This window comes from Otolemur garnettii, unplaced genomic scaffold (genome assembly GCF_000181295.1).
Source record: "Otolemur garnettii isolate 467f Iridium unplaced genomic scaffold, OtoGar3 scaffold00048, whole genome shotgun sequence".
NCBI classification, from domain to species: Eukaryota; Metazoa; Chordata; class Mammalia; order Primates; family Galagidae; genus Otolemur; species Otolemur garnettii.
The window spans coordinates 7,637,310-7,653,087 of record NW_003852443.1 but is presented as its reverse complement, the minus strand read 5'-3'; the positions used below and the strand labels follow the sequence as shown (position 1 = coordinate 7,653,087).

Below are 15,778 nucleotides of genomic sequence, written 5' to 3'. Positions count from 1 at the left end.
CTTTCCTTCTCTCTTTTTTTTTCTTTTACTTACGGGTCACTGTCAGTGTGGCACTGACTTGGTCATTGCCACAGACAAACGTGTATTCTGCTGAGTCCTCTGTGCTGGTGTTCATGATGATCAGCTGATGGAGTTTTCCTTGCACAACTATCTTGAACTTGTCACTCATTTCGATCTCCACTCCATTCTTCAGCCACGTGGAAGGGACATTGAAGTGGGACACCTCGCACTCAAAGGAGGCAGTTTTGGTCTCAGGGACCTCGATATTTTTCATGGTCTTTGTAATATGTAATGCTTGGGAAAATCAGAGAGCACTTTGGTTAAGAGGTTTATTTAAAAACCAGATGAAGCAACACAAACCAATGACTACCTGGGGATCCCCTCCAGGGAAGTGTCAGAGGGGCTTCCCAATACTTACTCTCCACAAAGAGCTTTGCCTTGCATTCCAGCTGCCCCACCACTGCTGTATACTCCCCAGCATCCGAGGGGGCGATATTCTGCAGCATCAGCTTGTGGACCTTCCTTTCTGAGACCAGTCTGTGTTTCTCACTTGGCTTAATCTCCACATTCTTATGGAACCATTTTACAGGAACTGTGTCATGGGAAACACTAACTTCAAAAGCAACGGTGGCATTTTCCAAGGCAGTCACATCCTTTGGCTTTTTAATGATCTTGACAGCTAAGAAGAAAGTTGGAGCAATTCAATGAGATGGTTAACTAAGACGGTAACCACAGGTTGGCTACTTGTGAAATGTTTGTAAGTCAAAACTTACTTTCAACATGTAGTCTGGCACTGGCTCCTAGCTTTCCAAGTCTGAAGCCATAAACAGACTCATCGACGATGGCGCAGTTTTTAATTCTCAGAGAGTAAATTGCCCCTTTGACTGAGATATCATACTTGTCGTTGGATTGGAGCACAACCCCATTTTTAATCCACTGAACACCTTTGACATTAGGGTGTGTAAGCTCGACAGTGAAAACAGCATCTTGCGTTTCTGTCACTGTGAGGTTCTTCAGAGTCTTCTTGATTTTGACAGCTGAAGACAGATTTATGATTCGTTTAGAAACTAATATGGTGTCATCAAGGAAAAGAAGTCCTAAATAGGATCAGTTTTGCAAGTGCCCGCCATCTTGCAAAATATGGGGTAGCCAACATTTTGCATTTATTTAGCATCTCTAATTTAAAAGGCACCTGATATTATTTAGGGAAACTTGAGATCCAGTTGGATATGTGCATTCTACACTTGAATGTTTTTTCTAATGTTTTATCAGATGGGATAAAATTTGCATAGCCATATACTAGTAGCATAATAGACTGATTGGAGACGGGTAAAAGAGAAATGGAGAATCAGAATGTCTGATTTTGCTGTTCACAGAGCTTTAACTTAGGAAATGACTTTGTCATATAAATACATTTGATAACTAATTTTGTACCTTATGTTATATGGCTCAGAAAAGAAAGTTTAGAGAATTTGTAATGATTTTATAAAATGAGAACTTATAGTCTCTAAAATGGCCAGACCATTTGATGTTCAAAATGATAATGGCCAAGAAAGTAATATGATTTAAAAAGAACAAATCTTATATCACTGACCTTCAACTTTGAGTTTGGCAGATGTTTTAGAGGTGGCCACTTTGTAGGTGTATTCTCCCACGTCATCTAATTTGGTGGCGGCAATGATAAGTCTCCTTTTGCGGCCATCAGATTCGCTTTTGATGATGTTACTAAGGGGCAGGTGTTTGCCATCCCTCAGCCATTCGCCTTCTGAATCTGGGTTGGCAACTTCACATTCAAACACGGCTTCCTGGGATTCAGCCACAGTCTGATCTGTGAGTGGCTTGGAGATGGCCCCACCTTTGGAACAAGAGACACACAGTGTGAGTCCTTCATTCACATGATAAAAAAACTTTACACCATTAAATATAAAATATCAAATTAAGAACATACATGACTTTAAACATCATGACATGTCTAATAAGATTATTATTACCCATATTGAGAAGATGCCACAAAAATCCCTTTTTCTAGGCATGCATGACTGACAACCAGGGAAAATACTGGAATCAGGAAAGTTTTTGTTGGAAAAAGGCAACTGTTGCTTTTTTTGTTTTTTTCTTGTTGAGACAGAGTCCCACCCTATGCTCCTGAGCAGAGTGCAGTGGCTTGGTAGCTCACTGCAACCTCAGACTCCAGCTGTGGGTATCCCGCTGCCTCAGCCTCTGGAAGCCACTTGTCAGGGCGCTCGGCTGGGTTTTTCCATTTTTTTCATGAGTTGGGGTCTCATTCTTGCTCAGGCGAGTCTCGAACTCCTGAGCTCAAGCAATTCTCCCTCCTCAGCCTCCCACAGTGCTGGGATTACAGATGTGAGCCACTGCACCCGGCAAAGCAACTGTTAATATGGAATTCTACTTGGTCCTTTAAGGATTGCTTCCTGGGAATATGTTTGACATTTCATCGGAAAAAATTTGCTAAGCAGTACAATGTCCAAGTCACCAATGTCTATATAAGATAGAGACACCTGTACAGTAAATATCAGTTCTGACAATCTCATCTGTCTGGTGCCACTGCCCCCATTGTCTCTACTCCTGTCATCCTCAGTCAGAAATAACTGCTGCTTTACCAAGTAGGCTGCTTATGTATCTGTCCATCTCTAAAGAATTCTTGTGAATTCCTCATAAAAAAATATCATGCCTTATTTGTTTTTGTGTCTGGCCTCTGCTGGGTGAAATCACAGAAACTCATAGTTTGTTCTTTCACACATTTTTAAAACATGTAACTTATCTTGCATGTATCAAAGAATGTAAAATTTTGTTTTAGAAGGTTTTTCATGGTTAATTCTCTGAGGAAATCTTACAATGTAATAAAATATAAATCATGAAACTTTCACACCAAAGAAGACACACTGTTATAATGTGACTTGCTTATATACCACATGGCCTGGACAGCACAATGCAATCTGAATGTGGAATCTCAACTCCTCAATATTTAAATTGTAACGAACCAAAGAAATTAATGATAACTTCTAGTTTTTTGTTGAAAGCTGGTTTACGCTTCTGATTCTTCATTGTAAAGCTAAGCATTTCTGCCAAATGAAACTATTTCTACTTTATGTCATAAGAGGCACACTGCTACAGTGAGTTGCAGTTAAACCATATTCACAGGGTTTGTATTTCATAAAAACATATGTAAGAAATAAAGCAAATAAAGGTTAAAGAAATGAGTGCTTAGAAAAAGAACTCTTCAGAGGAAGAAAGTTTGAATGAAGCTCAATTCAGCAAACACTAATTGGTGACCAATCACGTGCAGTATATTAGAGGATATGAAGAAGAAAAGCAACCGCGGATTTGGGGAATTGACACTGTGGTGCGGAAGGAGGAAATGGGGAATAGGACAAAGATAGAAGAGCAGTGAAAGAGGCGCACATGAACTGATCCTGGGGTTGGAGGAGGATGAGGTCTTACACCAATGAGGAAGGTCCAGGAAGGCTTCCTGGAGGAGGTGGCATTTGAGGTAGGTCTGGAAGAGCATTTGTAATTTAGTCTGGTGGGGACAGTGTTGAGGGTACTAGTGGCTCAGTGAGCAGCTTAAGACAGAGGCATGGAAATGGAATGCTGCAGGGAATTTGTGGAGAAATGGGCCATTATTTTTTAAATTAAAACAATCACCCCTGATAATTTACACAATAAAGGCACCAACCTGCCACATTAAGTTTTCCAGATGTCATGTTTTCTCCAGCATAAAATGTATATTTCCCTTCATCATCCTTCATCATATTTAGCACTGTCAGTTTGTATATTTTCCCATGAGCTTCAATTTTATATTTAGAACTGGGTTTGATCTCTTTATCCTTAAAATTCCACAAGACATCAATTCCTGAGTGGGACAGCTCAACCTCCAGGACCACATTTTGTGTTTCTGTACAGGTAAGGTCATGAAGACCTCTGATGATTTTAATTTCTGGGGGAAAAATAAAAACAATCACTTGGTTATTATTACACCAGGAAGCGGAATGCTGACAAATCATTGGTCAAATGGAATAGTTCTCACTTTCTACAGAGAGATTACAGCTGGTTTCCACTCTGCCAACCATGAGCTTGTAAGGCCCCTCGTCTGACGCGTGAGTCCGGTTTATCACTAGTCGCTGCTTTGTGCCTTTGACAATGGCCTGCACGCGATCATCAGGCTTGATCTGCTCATCATCTAAGTACCATTTAACGGAAGTCACATCCGGGACTGAGACCTTACATTCGAGCACAGCCTTGGTACCCTCAAGCACGTTGACATCTTTTAGAGGTGTTACCACATCAACACCTGCAAAACCACACACACAGATAAAGGATTATACACATGGCTTTGGTTTCCAGCGTCTGCTCATTACAGAGCTTTACCTCACTGGATGATGTAAATGTATATCTATCTAAATAACACTCACTGTAGACGGAGACGCGGCCGCTGGTGGAGAGCCCAAGGGCTGGAATGGTGAAGGAGTAGTTTCCGGCATCTTCCTTAGTCATGTCTTCAATGAGCAGCATGTGAGACTGTTTGTCTATCACAACGTGAACCCTGTCGCTGGGCTGCACCTCCTGCCCATCCTTCATCCAGACGCCTTCCACATTTTCTAAGGAGACTTTAACTTCAAGCTGAACAATGTCACCCTCGCAGACTTTCTGATCACTAAGTCCTTGTAGGATGGCAATGGGGCGGGCTGTGAAATATGGGACAAGAAGAATGTTATGGTCATATTTAGCACTAAGTCATAATGATGCTCCCCACTGCCTGACAGGAGTGGGATACTCACGCTTCATCTTTAGTTTACAGGCTGTCTTTTTCCCATCAATGACAAAGGTGTATTCTCCCTGGTCTTCTTTGGTTACATCCTTGACTGTGAGGTTCTGACGTCCACGGCGAGATGTAATTGTGTATTTCCCATTGGATTTAAGCTCCACGCCATTATGATACCATTTGCCTTCTATATTTTCTGGGGTTACGATACACTCTAACTCTCCTGAGAATGATTCTGGAACTTCTATGTCCTGAAGTTCTTTCACAAACTCAACAACTGCACCTGAAGTATAAGAGAAAGGGAAATCAGTTCTCTTTCTGGAGAGCTATGCATCTAGACTTACGATAGCGACAGTGCCTTCTATATCTCTTTACTCTGCCATACTATCAGGAATATTTTCTGTGTCTACCTGCTGATGAGCTCAGAAATAAATTTTCAATAAAAAGGAGTTATTTTAATTTTTAAATTATTTTCGAATGCTGAGAATTATATTTCAATAAAAACATTTTAAAATGGAGACATCAAAATAATATGACCTAAAAAATTCAAATCATCAAATTGTCAATATTCTTAATGAGGAACATAAATTCATGATTACTCATATCCAATTCCCAAATAATTGTTTTTAAGATGGAAAAATTGTATAGCTAATTTTGTCACATACTAAGGGTGACTTTAAACCTTAAGGAAACCTTGAAATCATCATTTTACTACCTTCCACAGTAAGTTTTGCTGTTGTTTTGACGTCTTCATCTTCCACAAGTGCACAGCTGTAGTCTTCAGCATCAGATGCGTCAATGGTCAGTATGGAGAGGAAGTGGACCTTCCTGTCAGAGTGCATCTTGTATTTATCTCCTGCATGAATTTCCATACCATCTTTATACCATTTCACTTTGACAAATGGCTCTGAAGTTTCGCATTCAAAGGTTGCCATGGTGTCTTTTTCCTTAGCAACAACATCTTGTAAGTCCTGTGTGAAAGTGATCAATTGCTTGGCTACAAGAAAAGTTGAGGGGAGAGAAGAACATTATATTAAATTAAATTTACAATTTGAGCAATGGAAAAAGAAAAAGAAATATGCTCGTGTATATTCATGGATGCAGAGACAGGTCCATCAGATGAAAAACATTCAAATTACCTTGGACAAGTAAGAATGCATGACTGGAGGTTTCCCCAGCTATGTTGATGGCTTTGACCATAATGCTGGCAGAGTCCTCGGCAGTCACATCTCTTATGACCAGTTCACAAACATTGTCCTCAGGCCAGTACCAGTAGATGCGGTCGGACCGTTCAATCTTCACCCCATTTTTGTACCATTCACATTCAGGGTCTGGCTTCCCCACAACTCTGACCCGGAAGTGTGCATCAGATCCTTGACCCACTGTTTGGCTTTGGATTTTTTCAAAGATTTTGGGGGCCTCCATACTAGGACTTAGTTCAATTTTATCAGGTTTAAAAGTTGGAATAGTGATTTTGCCTTCTTCCATAAGGGCTTTCTTCTCCTCTTCGGTTAACTCCTTGGTCCAGTGGAGAAGTTCATCTTTCGTCTTCTTTAGGAGCTCCTCATAGGAGTCATCCTTCTTACGAGACTTGAGCTCCACAGCAGTGATGGCTTCATAATATCCCTCCTCTGTTCTGCGCTTGAACTTACTACGCAGCTCTTCCGACTCTTCAGACACTTTTTCATGGGTAATTCTTTCAGCCCTTTTCAACTTGACAACTTCTTTTTCTGTGGTATCAACAGGCCTATCCACCTTCTGCACTTCAAACTGAAGTTTTCCTGGTTCGTGTACATGAAATTCAGGCTTTGGTTCAGGAGCTCGCCTAAGGACAGACCTAAAGTCTTCCCTCTGTTGGATCTCGAGTTTCACTTTATGTTCTATCACACCTTCAGGATTTTCTGCGGTGACCTTCACTTCACCTGTGTCGTAGGATTTGCAATCCACGATGTCCAGGTAATGAATGCCATCGTAGCGAACTCTGAACCTTTTGCTTTTACGGATGAGCTGTCCATTGAGGTACCAGTTGACTTTGGGCTGAGGGTAGCCTGTGACTCGGCAGCGGAACCTAGCGGTCTCCCCTTCAAGGACTCTTACTGGCTCTGGGAATAAGACGATGTCCGGCTTCTGCTTTTCTTTCTGATCCACGGTTACACCAGTAAGTGCACCTTCGTGAGCCATTCTCTCTAACTCTTCAATTCTCTGTAAGCCTTTTCTCCCCTCAGGCAACTGTGATTCTTCCACAAGGCTTTTCTCATCTTTCACAATAAGGGTAGCAGAAGTGTGATCTGTTCCGTATTTGTTCGTGGCTCTGCAGGTAATGATACCACTGTCTCTAGAATATGCCACTGCATAGTCAAGGCTGCAGTACCCGAACTCATTGATCATGCGGAGCCTGTTGGCTGCTTCGAGTGGCTTCCCATCGTGGAGCCATTCCACCACCATCGTTGGGTCACCAATCGGTGTAAGCCTGCATTCAAAGTGGGCAGGCCCAAAGCGTTTGAGTCTTAAGGAAGTGAGTTTTTTCTTGAAAAATGGTTTCTGTTGTTTCTCTTTGTCATAGAGGTCACCCTCTTCCCATTGTTCTTGACCATATCGCAAGTGGAGGGGCTCCAGTTCTGGGGCTGCGATCTCCTTTGCTCTGTATGTTCCTCGAGGGATGATTAATCTTCTCTCTGGTTCAGGCTCTGCAAACTCAACTTCAACATTGACTTTACATCTTGTGGTGTCTCGGCCAGCCTTGTTAATAGCAGTTGCAGTATACCAGGCGGAGTCTTGGCTGACAGTGGATTCGATTTTAAGGGCAGCTTCTCCCTTGGTTCCTTCAATTCTATAAAAAAGAGAGAAATAAATCATCAACATAGAAACAGTATTGTTTCCATGGCTATTTGATTTGTGTAAGGAGCTTATTTTCATTATTTCTAAACACACTTACCTGATTTTGGGATATTTATGAGGTACAATGATGTCGCTATTTTTCAACCATACGATGTCAGGGTTGGGGTTGCCTGTAGCTCTGACTTTCATTTCAAGTCGGGAACCTTCCTTTATGTTGACATTTTTCAGTTTTTCCACAAACATGGGTTTTATCTGATGTTCCACAGCTAAAAGAAAATGGTCATAATTTATAGTAAATAGGGCTAAAATACCTGCTTATAATCTAAATGATAAAGTAATTTCTTTATTTTCATTTTATTTTACCTTCCACAGTTAAAAGCATTGAAATTGAAGATCTGCCTGCCCTGTTTTGGGCAACCACAGTCCATTCCCCAGAATCACTGGGTGTTGCTGGGACGATGATTAGTGACTGAGTACCATCTTCTTTAATGACCACTTTATGAGTATAGTCATTGACAATTTGCTGGCCTGTCAAAAAGTAAGTAATAAAACCACTTTTAGAATAGTTTTTTAAAATTGCTAGACACACAAAAACGCTTGTTTTGGTGTTTAATGATTCATGCACAAAAACTTGTCCTTACCATCATGAAACCAGAGTGTCTCTGGCATGGGTCTACCCACGACCTTTAAGTCAAATCTGGCAGTCTGCCCTTCTAAACATTTGAAAGAAGTGGGTTTTAGCACAAAGACTGGCTTATATAGTCTCTCAAGTTGTGACTCATCTGTTTCCTCCAGCCTACGTCCAGGGGACATCCGTGCAGGGGACATCCTTGCAGGGGACATTGCAGGGGACATTCGTGCAGGGGACATTCTTGCTGGGGACATGCGTATAGGAGACCTGCTCACTGAGCGTGGAGAGATAGATCTAAAATACAAAGGCAAACGGAATATTTTCAAGAGGCATAAAAAATTCAGCAAAACAAATTTCATTCTATGTTATTTATTAATGTTATTTTAGAATTTAATTTGTGTGTACTAAAAAGCACCTCAGTCTCATTAGGATCCAAATCAGAATGTATTATTATTGCCTCCAACACTATGTTTTTCTTAATATTTTCAATCTTGGTCAGTAGGCATTCAGGCACTCAGGTACTCAGACTCAAAGTCTTGGGAAAATTCTTAATAGTGTCTTTTCCTTACCATCTGGATTTATTTATTCATCACATCTTTTTGATTCAACTACCAAAACATCTTAATAAATAATTGGTTTATTATAAATAAATAAACCAATGAATAAATTTATGAAAAAGGAAACATTTACTTGTTTATCTGTAGAGGAGGAAAAATGTAGGAATTTATATTTGGAAACAAAACAAAATCCTATCTATATTTTGCAGCCAGATTGGCCTGGATTTTGAAGGCTGGCACCACCACTTAAAGTTCAGGACTGCCATATAACTTTATGTATGTAAAAATCAAGCACCAAAGAAATGGAAGCTATTGTTATATTAGCTATTTCACTAGGAAAATAAATAAATAGTATGATACACAAATGAAAATTCTTTGCTCATCTTACATAAGGGAAAGAAATAAAAACTCTTGGCAATCATTGGTGCTACCAATGGTAAATCTCTGTGCTACCTTAGCCTTTAAATTTTTTAAAAAAATAGTACCAATTTGCCATGGGCATAGTTAGTCTTTTAAAGTAATTTAAATACTAAACACTGTGAATTATTACAAGTTTTACCTGATTCTGCTCACTGGCTCTGGTGTGGGTATGTAAGTTGGAGCACTAAATGGTGCGGCAGGCTCCACATACAGCTTCCCAGAGCAAATTGCATTTCCTTTCATGTTGCTGGCAAATGCCGTATAGATTCCTTCATCTTCTGGAAGAACAACAGGTATGCGCAGACTAGCTCTGCCATCCTGTAGAAAGTCCATTTGGTATCTTTCTCCATGTTTGATGCGCTTGCCATCTTTGTACCATGCAATCTGCAAAGAATATCGGCCATATGTGAATGCATGTTACGTAAAATAGTTACATTGTAACCTATTTATATCTTTATCGTGCAAAGAGGTGTGATAAATGTGAATATTTTACCTTGGGTAATGGATATCCAGACATCTTGCAATGAAAAGTGACACTCATCCCCTCGAGAATTCTGTAATTCTTGATTCTTAATTCAAATGCTGATTCAACAGCTTCGGATTCGGAAACGTCAACTGCCATCTTCTCTTCTCCATCTTCTTCAAGAAGTTCTTCTAATGTAGTCTTTATTATTCTATATTCAATTTCCTTAATAAGCCTCTCTTCAAAGGAAGAAATATGGAATTCCTATGCAATAAAAAGAGAGGATGATTTTTTAAAAAGCCATAACCTCACTGGTGGAAATTCTTTAAGGATATGTATTAATTTTGGAGCTAAGGATTATTGATGTTTTTAACTGGGAGTAGAATGTGGAAGGCTTTTTTGTTCTTTTTTGCTTTTAATCTGCACTACAGTCATCCTGTCATTTGATGCTGGGGCATCTTGGGTAAATGGTATTTCAAGAGCATAGGTTACATTTGGTATATTTATCAAACAGATGAAGGAAATCTTGGCATCAATGAACTTTGCTGTGCTAATATTTGTCTTTTTCTAAATATATATATGTATATATATAATCTCCACTTCTAAAGTCATATTTTGTTACATACTTATTTCTAAAGTCACAAGTTCAACATGCAATGAAGATTAAGGAAACTTGTCGGCAGTGAACTTGGGCCAACTAATAGTTGTCTATCCCATTATTTGAAAATGAAAACACCAAACACAAAAAGGGGCATTGTGGGAGGAAAGTATAATTTATGAAATGGTTTAGTTGGTCATCATTGTTATACACACCTGGTCTTCTACAAAAGTTCTGACCACTACAGTGTCTTTGGCCATCTTCTTTCTAATTAAGGCCTGTTCTTTTTCATACTCTTTTTCATAGTCAGAATATCCAAAACCAGGTGCTATTTCTCCAACTTTGGGTTCTTCAACAAATGCAGTCACTTGCGTCTGATAAAGCATTTCTTGCTGAGACTTCATCAGTGACTCATATTCAGCTAGGAGTTAAGAATATATGTTAATTTTTAATTTTCTTGTTAAAAAGTATTCACATCACCATTCATTCAGGCCTTATACTGGTTTTGATAACCAAAAAGCAAGATTTTCCAAATTTCTTCTATCAAAGTGCTCGATAAATATTTACTGGATTGAATTTCAAAAGCAAACATACACGGAGACGCCAAACCAGTGACTACTATTGTAGAAAGAATTTTATATTAGCAATCCATCTTTGGAATCTACCCTAGAAGTCTTCCTAATTTGCTGTGTGGCTTTTAGCAATTCCTTTACTTTCCTGAGCCTTGAATGCTTTATCTGTGAGGTTGAGATAATATTGTAATTTCCTTTAAGGGATGTTGTGTAGATCAAATGAGATGAAGTATAGAAGTGTTTAAATGTGAAGAGTTTATACTATTACATCTTTTCTCAAGTTATAAACACTAAAAATTATTATTCCTAGCTTTTTAAAAAAATACCAGAAGCTCTAGCAGCATTAAGCCTGGTAACAGATTGGTGTGTGCACAACACATCACAGGGGAGAACTACTGCCCCCTTGAGGCAAGGCATGGATTTGCCATTGTCCTCATTGTTCTCACTTATGTTACTTGCCTGGACCTGGAAGGCAACCAGACTTAGAATCCCTACACTTTCCTGGGCATGGCATGCTGAGAAAAAAATGCACCAAATAGAAACTATTGCTAGAACCTCAGAAGTTTAGCGCCAGCGTGGCTTTTGTGGCCGTGTGGTCTGAAACATTTTCTATACTGTCAAGACCAAGAGAGGGAGGTGTACTAGGATGCAGCATCCAGTCCTTCAGCAATCACATGGCACAGCAGGTCTCTGCATTTCAGTCCCTAATCACGCTCACAGGAACTACACAGTTGCCCTTACCTTCTTGAAGCAAGGAAGCTGATGCAGAAATTTCTCCATGCTTGTTACGAATAACAATAGTGTATTCTCCAGCATCATCGGCAAAAGTCATAGAAATCACCAGTTTGCATTCACCGGTTTGTTTGTTGTAACTCACTTTGTATCTATATGGCAATAAACAAATAGAGAAATTGGTCATCAACAACCTTATGTGAATAAAAGAAATTGACTTATTTGTGAATGAATCTGTGATGTAAAATCCAATGATCCTAAACAAGTAACTAAACTTCACCTTAGATTGTAAGATTACGGAGAATGAGAAAAATTCATAGACATGACAATTCAGGTCAAATAGTTTTAAACATATTCATTTTGAAGAATATGCATCTTTTTTAAAATAAACAATATTCCAGGCATGGTGGCTCATGCCTGTAATCCTAGTAATCTTGAAAGCCAAGGTGGATGGATTTCTTGAGCTCAAGAGTTCAAGACCAACCTGAGCAAGAGTGAGCCCCTACCGCTACTAAAAATAGAAAAACTAGCCAGGAGTTGTGGCAGGTACCTGGGGTCCCAGCTACTCAAAAGGCTGAGGTTAGAGGGTCTCTTGAGCCCAAGAGTCTGAGGTTGCTGTGAGCTATGATGCCACAGCACTCCACTCAGGGTGATAGAGATTCTATCTCAAAAATAAATTAATACAAATACAAATAAAAAATAAATAATAGACTACACTACTGGTAGAATTAGACATAAACATAAGTGGCTTCAGTGGACATCTTACCATGTCATTAAACAATAGGTATTTTCTCTTTGTTCATTGTTTTCTTTGTTATTTCATTTGAGGATCACATGAATAATCAGAACAATAAATTCTCATAAATATCTCTGTTTAACTCTCTGGTATACTACATTGATTATTATTGAGATAGAACACCTACACTTTTTTAGATTATCAGGTCACCTTTTTTGTCTTAAATTGCAGAAAATTCAGAGTTAAATTTAATATTCACTTGCAGAAAATTTATTAAAGGATTTCTTAGAGGATTTAATAGATTTAAAATTTATTAGAGGATTATAGATTTCCATGTATATCTAGCTTTCTTCTTCATAATATGATGCTTATTCTTATCTTTAAGGGATTTAGTTATGACATGTTTTTATTGAAAGTTGTCTGACATCCTTCCTGGAAGTATATGTGTGTGTTTGTGTAAAAATCCACAATATTTTCTCTACTAGCTTTATCAATAAATTAAACTAGAATGTTAAGAAATATGTCTTCCATCCACTTTTGTCATATATCTTTATTTCTTAGTAAGTCTTTGCACAAGGATGTGAAAATACTTCAAAACAAACGAAGAAGGGTCCACAATAAGAGAAGTTATATTCAGGGCTAGTGGCACAAGTAAATTCCACTCTAGGCTTCATACATAAATCACACAGGTCATGGAGAACTCTTATCACTCAGTCATCAAAATACCTGTATCCAGTGGTTAGAGGAACACCAGATTTTTTCCAGTAGACATGGGGCCTTGGGTTGCCGCCAACCTGGCATACGAACGCCACGCTCCCACCTTCCACCAGCTTCTGGACCACTGGTTTTGTAATGAAGAAGGGTGCAGTAGGTTCTCCTGGCCCTGCTTGTTCTTCTGTGATGCTAGTGTCAGTCATTACCACATCTCTTGATTCGACAAAGCTGGAAAGAGAATTCCTTTCATATTAGCTTCTGGGCCACAATTTGCCAATACCAACGGGACTGAAAATCATAATAGTACTAGAATATCGGCTGATCAGCAAAAAATGTTTTACCGTTTCTCTTCTGTGGTATATTTCTCAGCCACAGTTGTTTCCTTTTCAAATTCTTCTGACACTAAAAAACAAAACAAAGCAAAAAAACCCAACAGTTTTTCATTGAAGTGAAGCATTTCATTTCGTGACCTCTGCTCAGCACTGGCAGTTAAACTGTCCCCCAAATCTACACCCCTGTTCCAAAAGGGGATGCTCTTACAAGGTGTGCAGGTACAGTATTGTGGAAAAGAGTGTCAGCTGAGACAATGACTCGTGCATTGGGGACTTGGGAGGGTGGCCACTAACCCTGGACAGCTAGATAGCAGGACGTGCTGACGGTTCCAGCCTCGTTCACAGCAGTGCAAGTGAATCGCCCGCTGTCTTCTGCGAAGGCTTCGCGAATTATCAGACGAGCGATTCCACTCTGGAAGGTTATCTGGAAGTCAATGGAACTTTCGATTTGGTAGTCTTCCCTGTACCATGTCACTGTTGGGGATGGGTATCCAGAGATGTGGCACTCTAAGGTGACAGATTCACCTTCTATGACAGTCACATTTTTTAAGCCCTGAAGAGAGGAGAACAAGGAAATAAGTGTGCATACTCATTAATCTTCCCCGTGTTTTACAACAATATGGGGCTTAAATTTGTATATTTCAATTGCCACAAAATGGCCTTTCAGTCAGGACTCCAGAAATATTTGTAAAGAGACTCCCTTTGAAATTGGAATATTCTCAATTAGAAATTAATCCAAGACATTTCCAGGTCTTTAAGGTGGAAATGCATTAAAACCATATGATAAGAAAACTCTGTCCCTCTGTTATTCTCATATGGTCAAATCCTAATGAAGCTGCAAGGTTCAGCAGCAAACGCCATCTATTCAACAAAACTTTTCCATGATATCGGCAATTGGAACGACTCTATCCTCTCCACAGAGTCTCCTTCCATGGTAGTGCTTCTCACCTTCTATATTTTATTACGCACACTTATGTGCATTTTTCTCTGATGGCAAGGAAACCATTTCAGACAAAGCCGGATTTGTAAATATCTCTCTAGTTCCTGCAATCATACCTTACAAATATCAGAAGCTCATTAAATTGCTCGAATACATGAATGATGTTTTACCACATCAAATTACCCTTGCCAAATAATGGGTCGTCTTAAAATCAGCATTTGTAAACTTGCTAATGCCATTTTCCACCTTGTGTGAGAAACGAATCTTTGCAAATATGAATTAACATGACTTGACCAGATATGAACTGGGCCCCACACAATCGACTTCTTCACTCACCGAGACCAAAGTTGGTGGAGTCACAGGAACTTCAACAGGTGCGGGCACTCTTGCTGTTTCTGTTACCTATGATTTTTACAAAGGATGTTACAAAATAGCCATGAAATTAGGGGAAAATCTCATGCTTAGCACAGGAGGAATGACAAAAAAAAAAATTGAGAAAAAGACCACTGACCCAAATCATGCTTCATAAAATTAAGTGTGAACACAGTAAAGGAGAAAGGAAGATTCCAGACGGGCTATTTCTGCAGGACAAACTGGCCGAGCCCCTGGCCCTGCTCCATGCTAGTGGGTCGGGAAACACATTCACAGTGACCAACCTTGGCTGCACGCCCGTGTAGGACTTCGAGGTGCTCTTCACGGACGGTGGTGCCAGTGATGCTCACCCCTACTTCCTTTTTCACTTCAATGCCAGCCTGACTCTTATAAGTATCTGGTGGGCCAGTGAAGGGGAACTGTGGCGACGGGGTGGGCTCTGCCCTTACTCTGGCCTCAGTGGGCTTCACGGTAGGAGCCTTCACCGATTTGGTGATCTTCTGAGCAGAAGATGTGGCTGACAACTCTTTTTGCAATGTAGCAATAGCACTACCGGCTATTGACGCCTATATAGACAGGGAGTCAGAAAATAAAGTCACTTAACTGTCCCACCAAGTCATCCCTCAGGAGTGCTTTGCCCCTAAAATTTCTGAACTGGATCTATAGGGTCCATTTTCTATCTCTTATTATCACCCTTCCAGTTAATGAAAAGTCAGAGATAAGCCAATTCTACAACTCCTATCATTCCTGTTAATTTGTAAAATATATTTTTAAATGTCTTTTTAAAAGAGTTGTGTTAACAATGACGTTTTTGGCAGCTTTTATCCTGAAAGAACAGGATCGTCTAAAGTTTAGTCATGGTTTTTTACGTTACCATTCTGATGAATGCTGCTGTTGTAAATACCACAGTGCGAAGTTAAAAAATCAGAAATGATTAAAAGAGTTGGTAAATTCCTAAGAACTATGTTCAAAAAGCCTGCGTGAAAGGTAAAAGTGGAAACGTTCAGAAAAGTATTTTAAAGGTTTTCTTATTGTTTTTCTTCAGTTGCTATCTATGGTTATTTTGTTTCAATAGTAATTTGGGACCATC

General features: G+C 39.5%; 1 protein-coding gene across 3 annotated transcripts in view; it reads right to left on the bottom strand.

Moving 5' to 3' along the window:
• TTN (titin) overlaps positions 1 to 15,778 on the bottom strand; it is a 276,966-nt gene that overhangs the window by 238,395 nt on the left and 22,793 nt on the right. For all 3 annotated transcript variants that reach the window (XM_023514176.1, XM_023514175.1, XM_023514177.1), the window contains exons 15-36: positions 14,973 to 15,254; positions 14,653 to 14,718; positions 13,671 to 13,929; positions 13,386 to 13,446; positions 13,057 to 13,272; positions 11,604 to 11,746; positions 10,506 to 10,711; positions 9,723 to 9,956; positions 9,369 to 9,613; positions 8,263 to 8,546; positions 7,985 to 8,149; positions 7,719 to 7,887; positions 5,923 to 7,613; positions 5,499 to 5,780; positions 4,800 to 5,066; positions 4,434 to 4,706; positions 4,049 to 4,312; positions 3,698 to 3,958; positions 1,595 to 1,855; positions 774 to 1,037; positions 419 to 679; positions 34 to 294 (exon numbers count right to left, since the gene is read on the bottom strand). In XM_023514176.1, the coding sequence (XP_023369944.1) occupies positions 34 to 294; positions 419 to 679; positions 774 to 1,037; positions 1,595 to 1,855; positions 3,698 to 3,958; positions 4,049 to 4,312; positions 4,434 to 4,706; positions 4,800 to 5,066; positions 5,499 to 5,780; positions 5,923 to 7,613; positions 7,719 to 7,887; positions 7,985 to 8,149; positions 8,263 to 8,546; positions 9,369 to 9,613; positions 9,723 to 9,956; positions 10,506 to 10,711; positions 11,604 to 11,746; positions 13,057 to 13,272; positions 13,386 to 13,446; positions 13,671 to 13,929; positions 14,653 to 14,718; positions 14,973 to 15,254 (6,415 nt within the window). The remainder of the gene's footprint in view (positions 1 to 33; positions 295 to 418; positions 680 to 773; positions 1,038 to 1,594; positions 1,856 to 3,697; positions 3,959 to 4,048; positions 4,313 to 4,433; positions 4,707 to 4,799; positions 5,067 to 5,498; positions 5,781 to 5,922; positions 7,614 to 7,718; positions 7,888 to 7,984; positions 8,150 to 8,262; positions 8,547 to 9,368; positions 9,614 to 9,722; positions 9,957 to 10,505; positions 10,712 to 11,603; positions 11,747 to 13,056; positions 13,273 to 13,385; positions 13,447 to 13,670; positions 13,930 to 14,652; positions 14,719 to 14,972; positions 15,255 to 15,778) is intronic.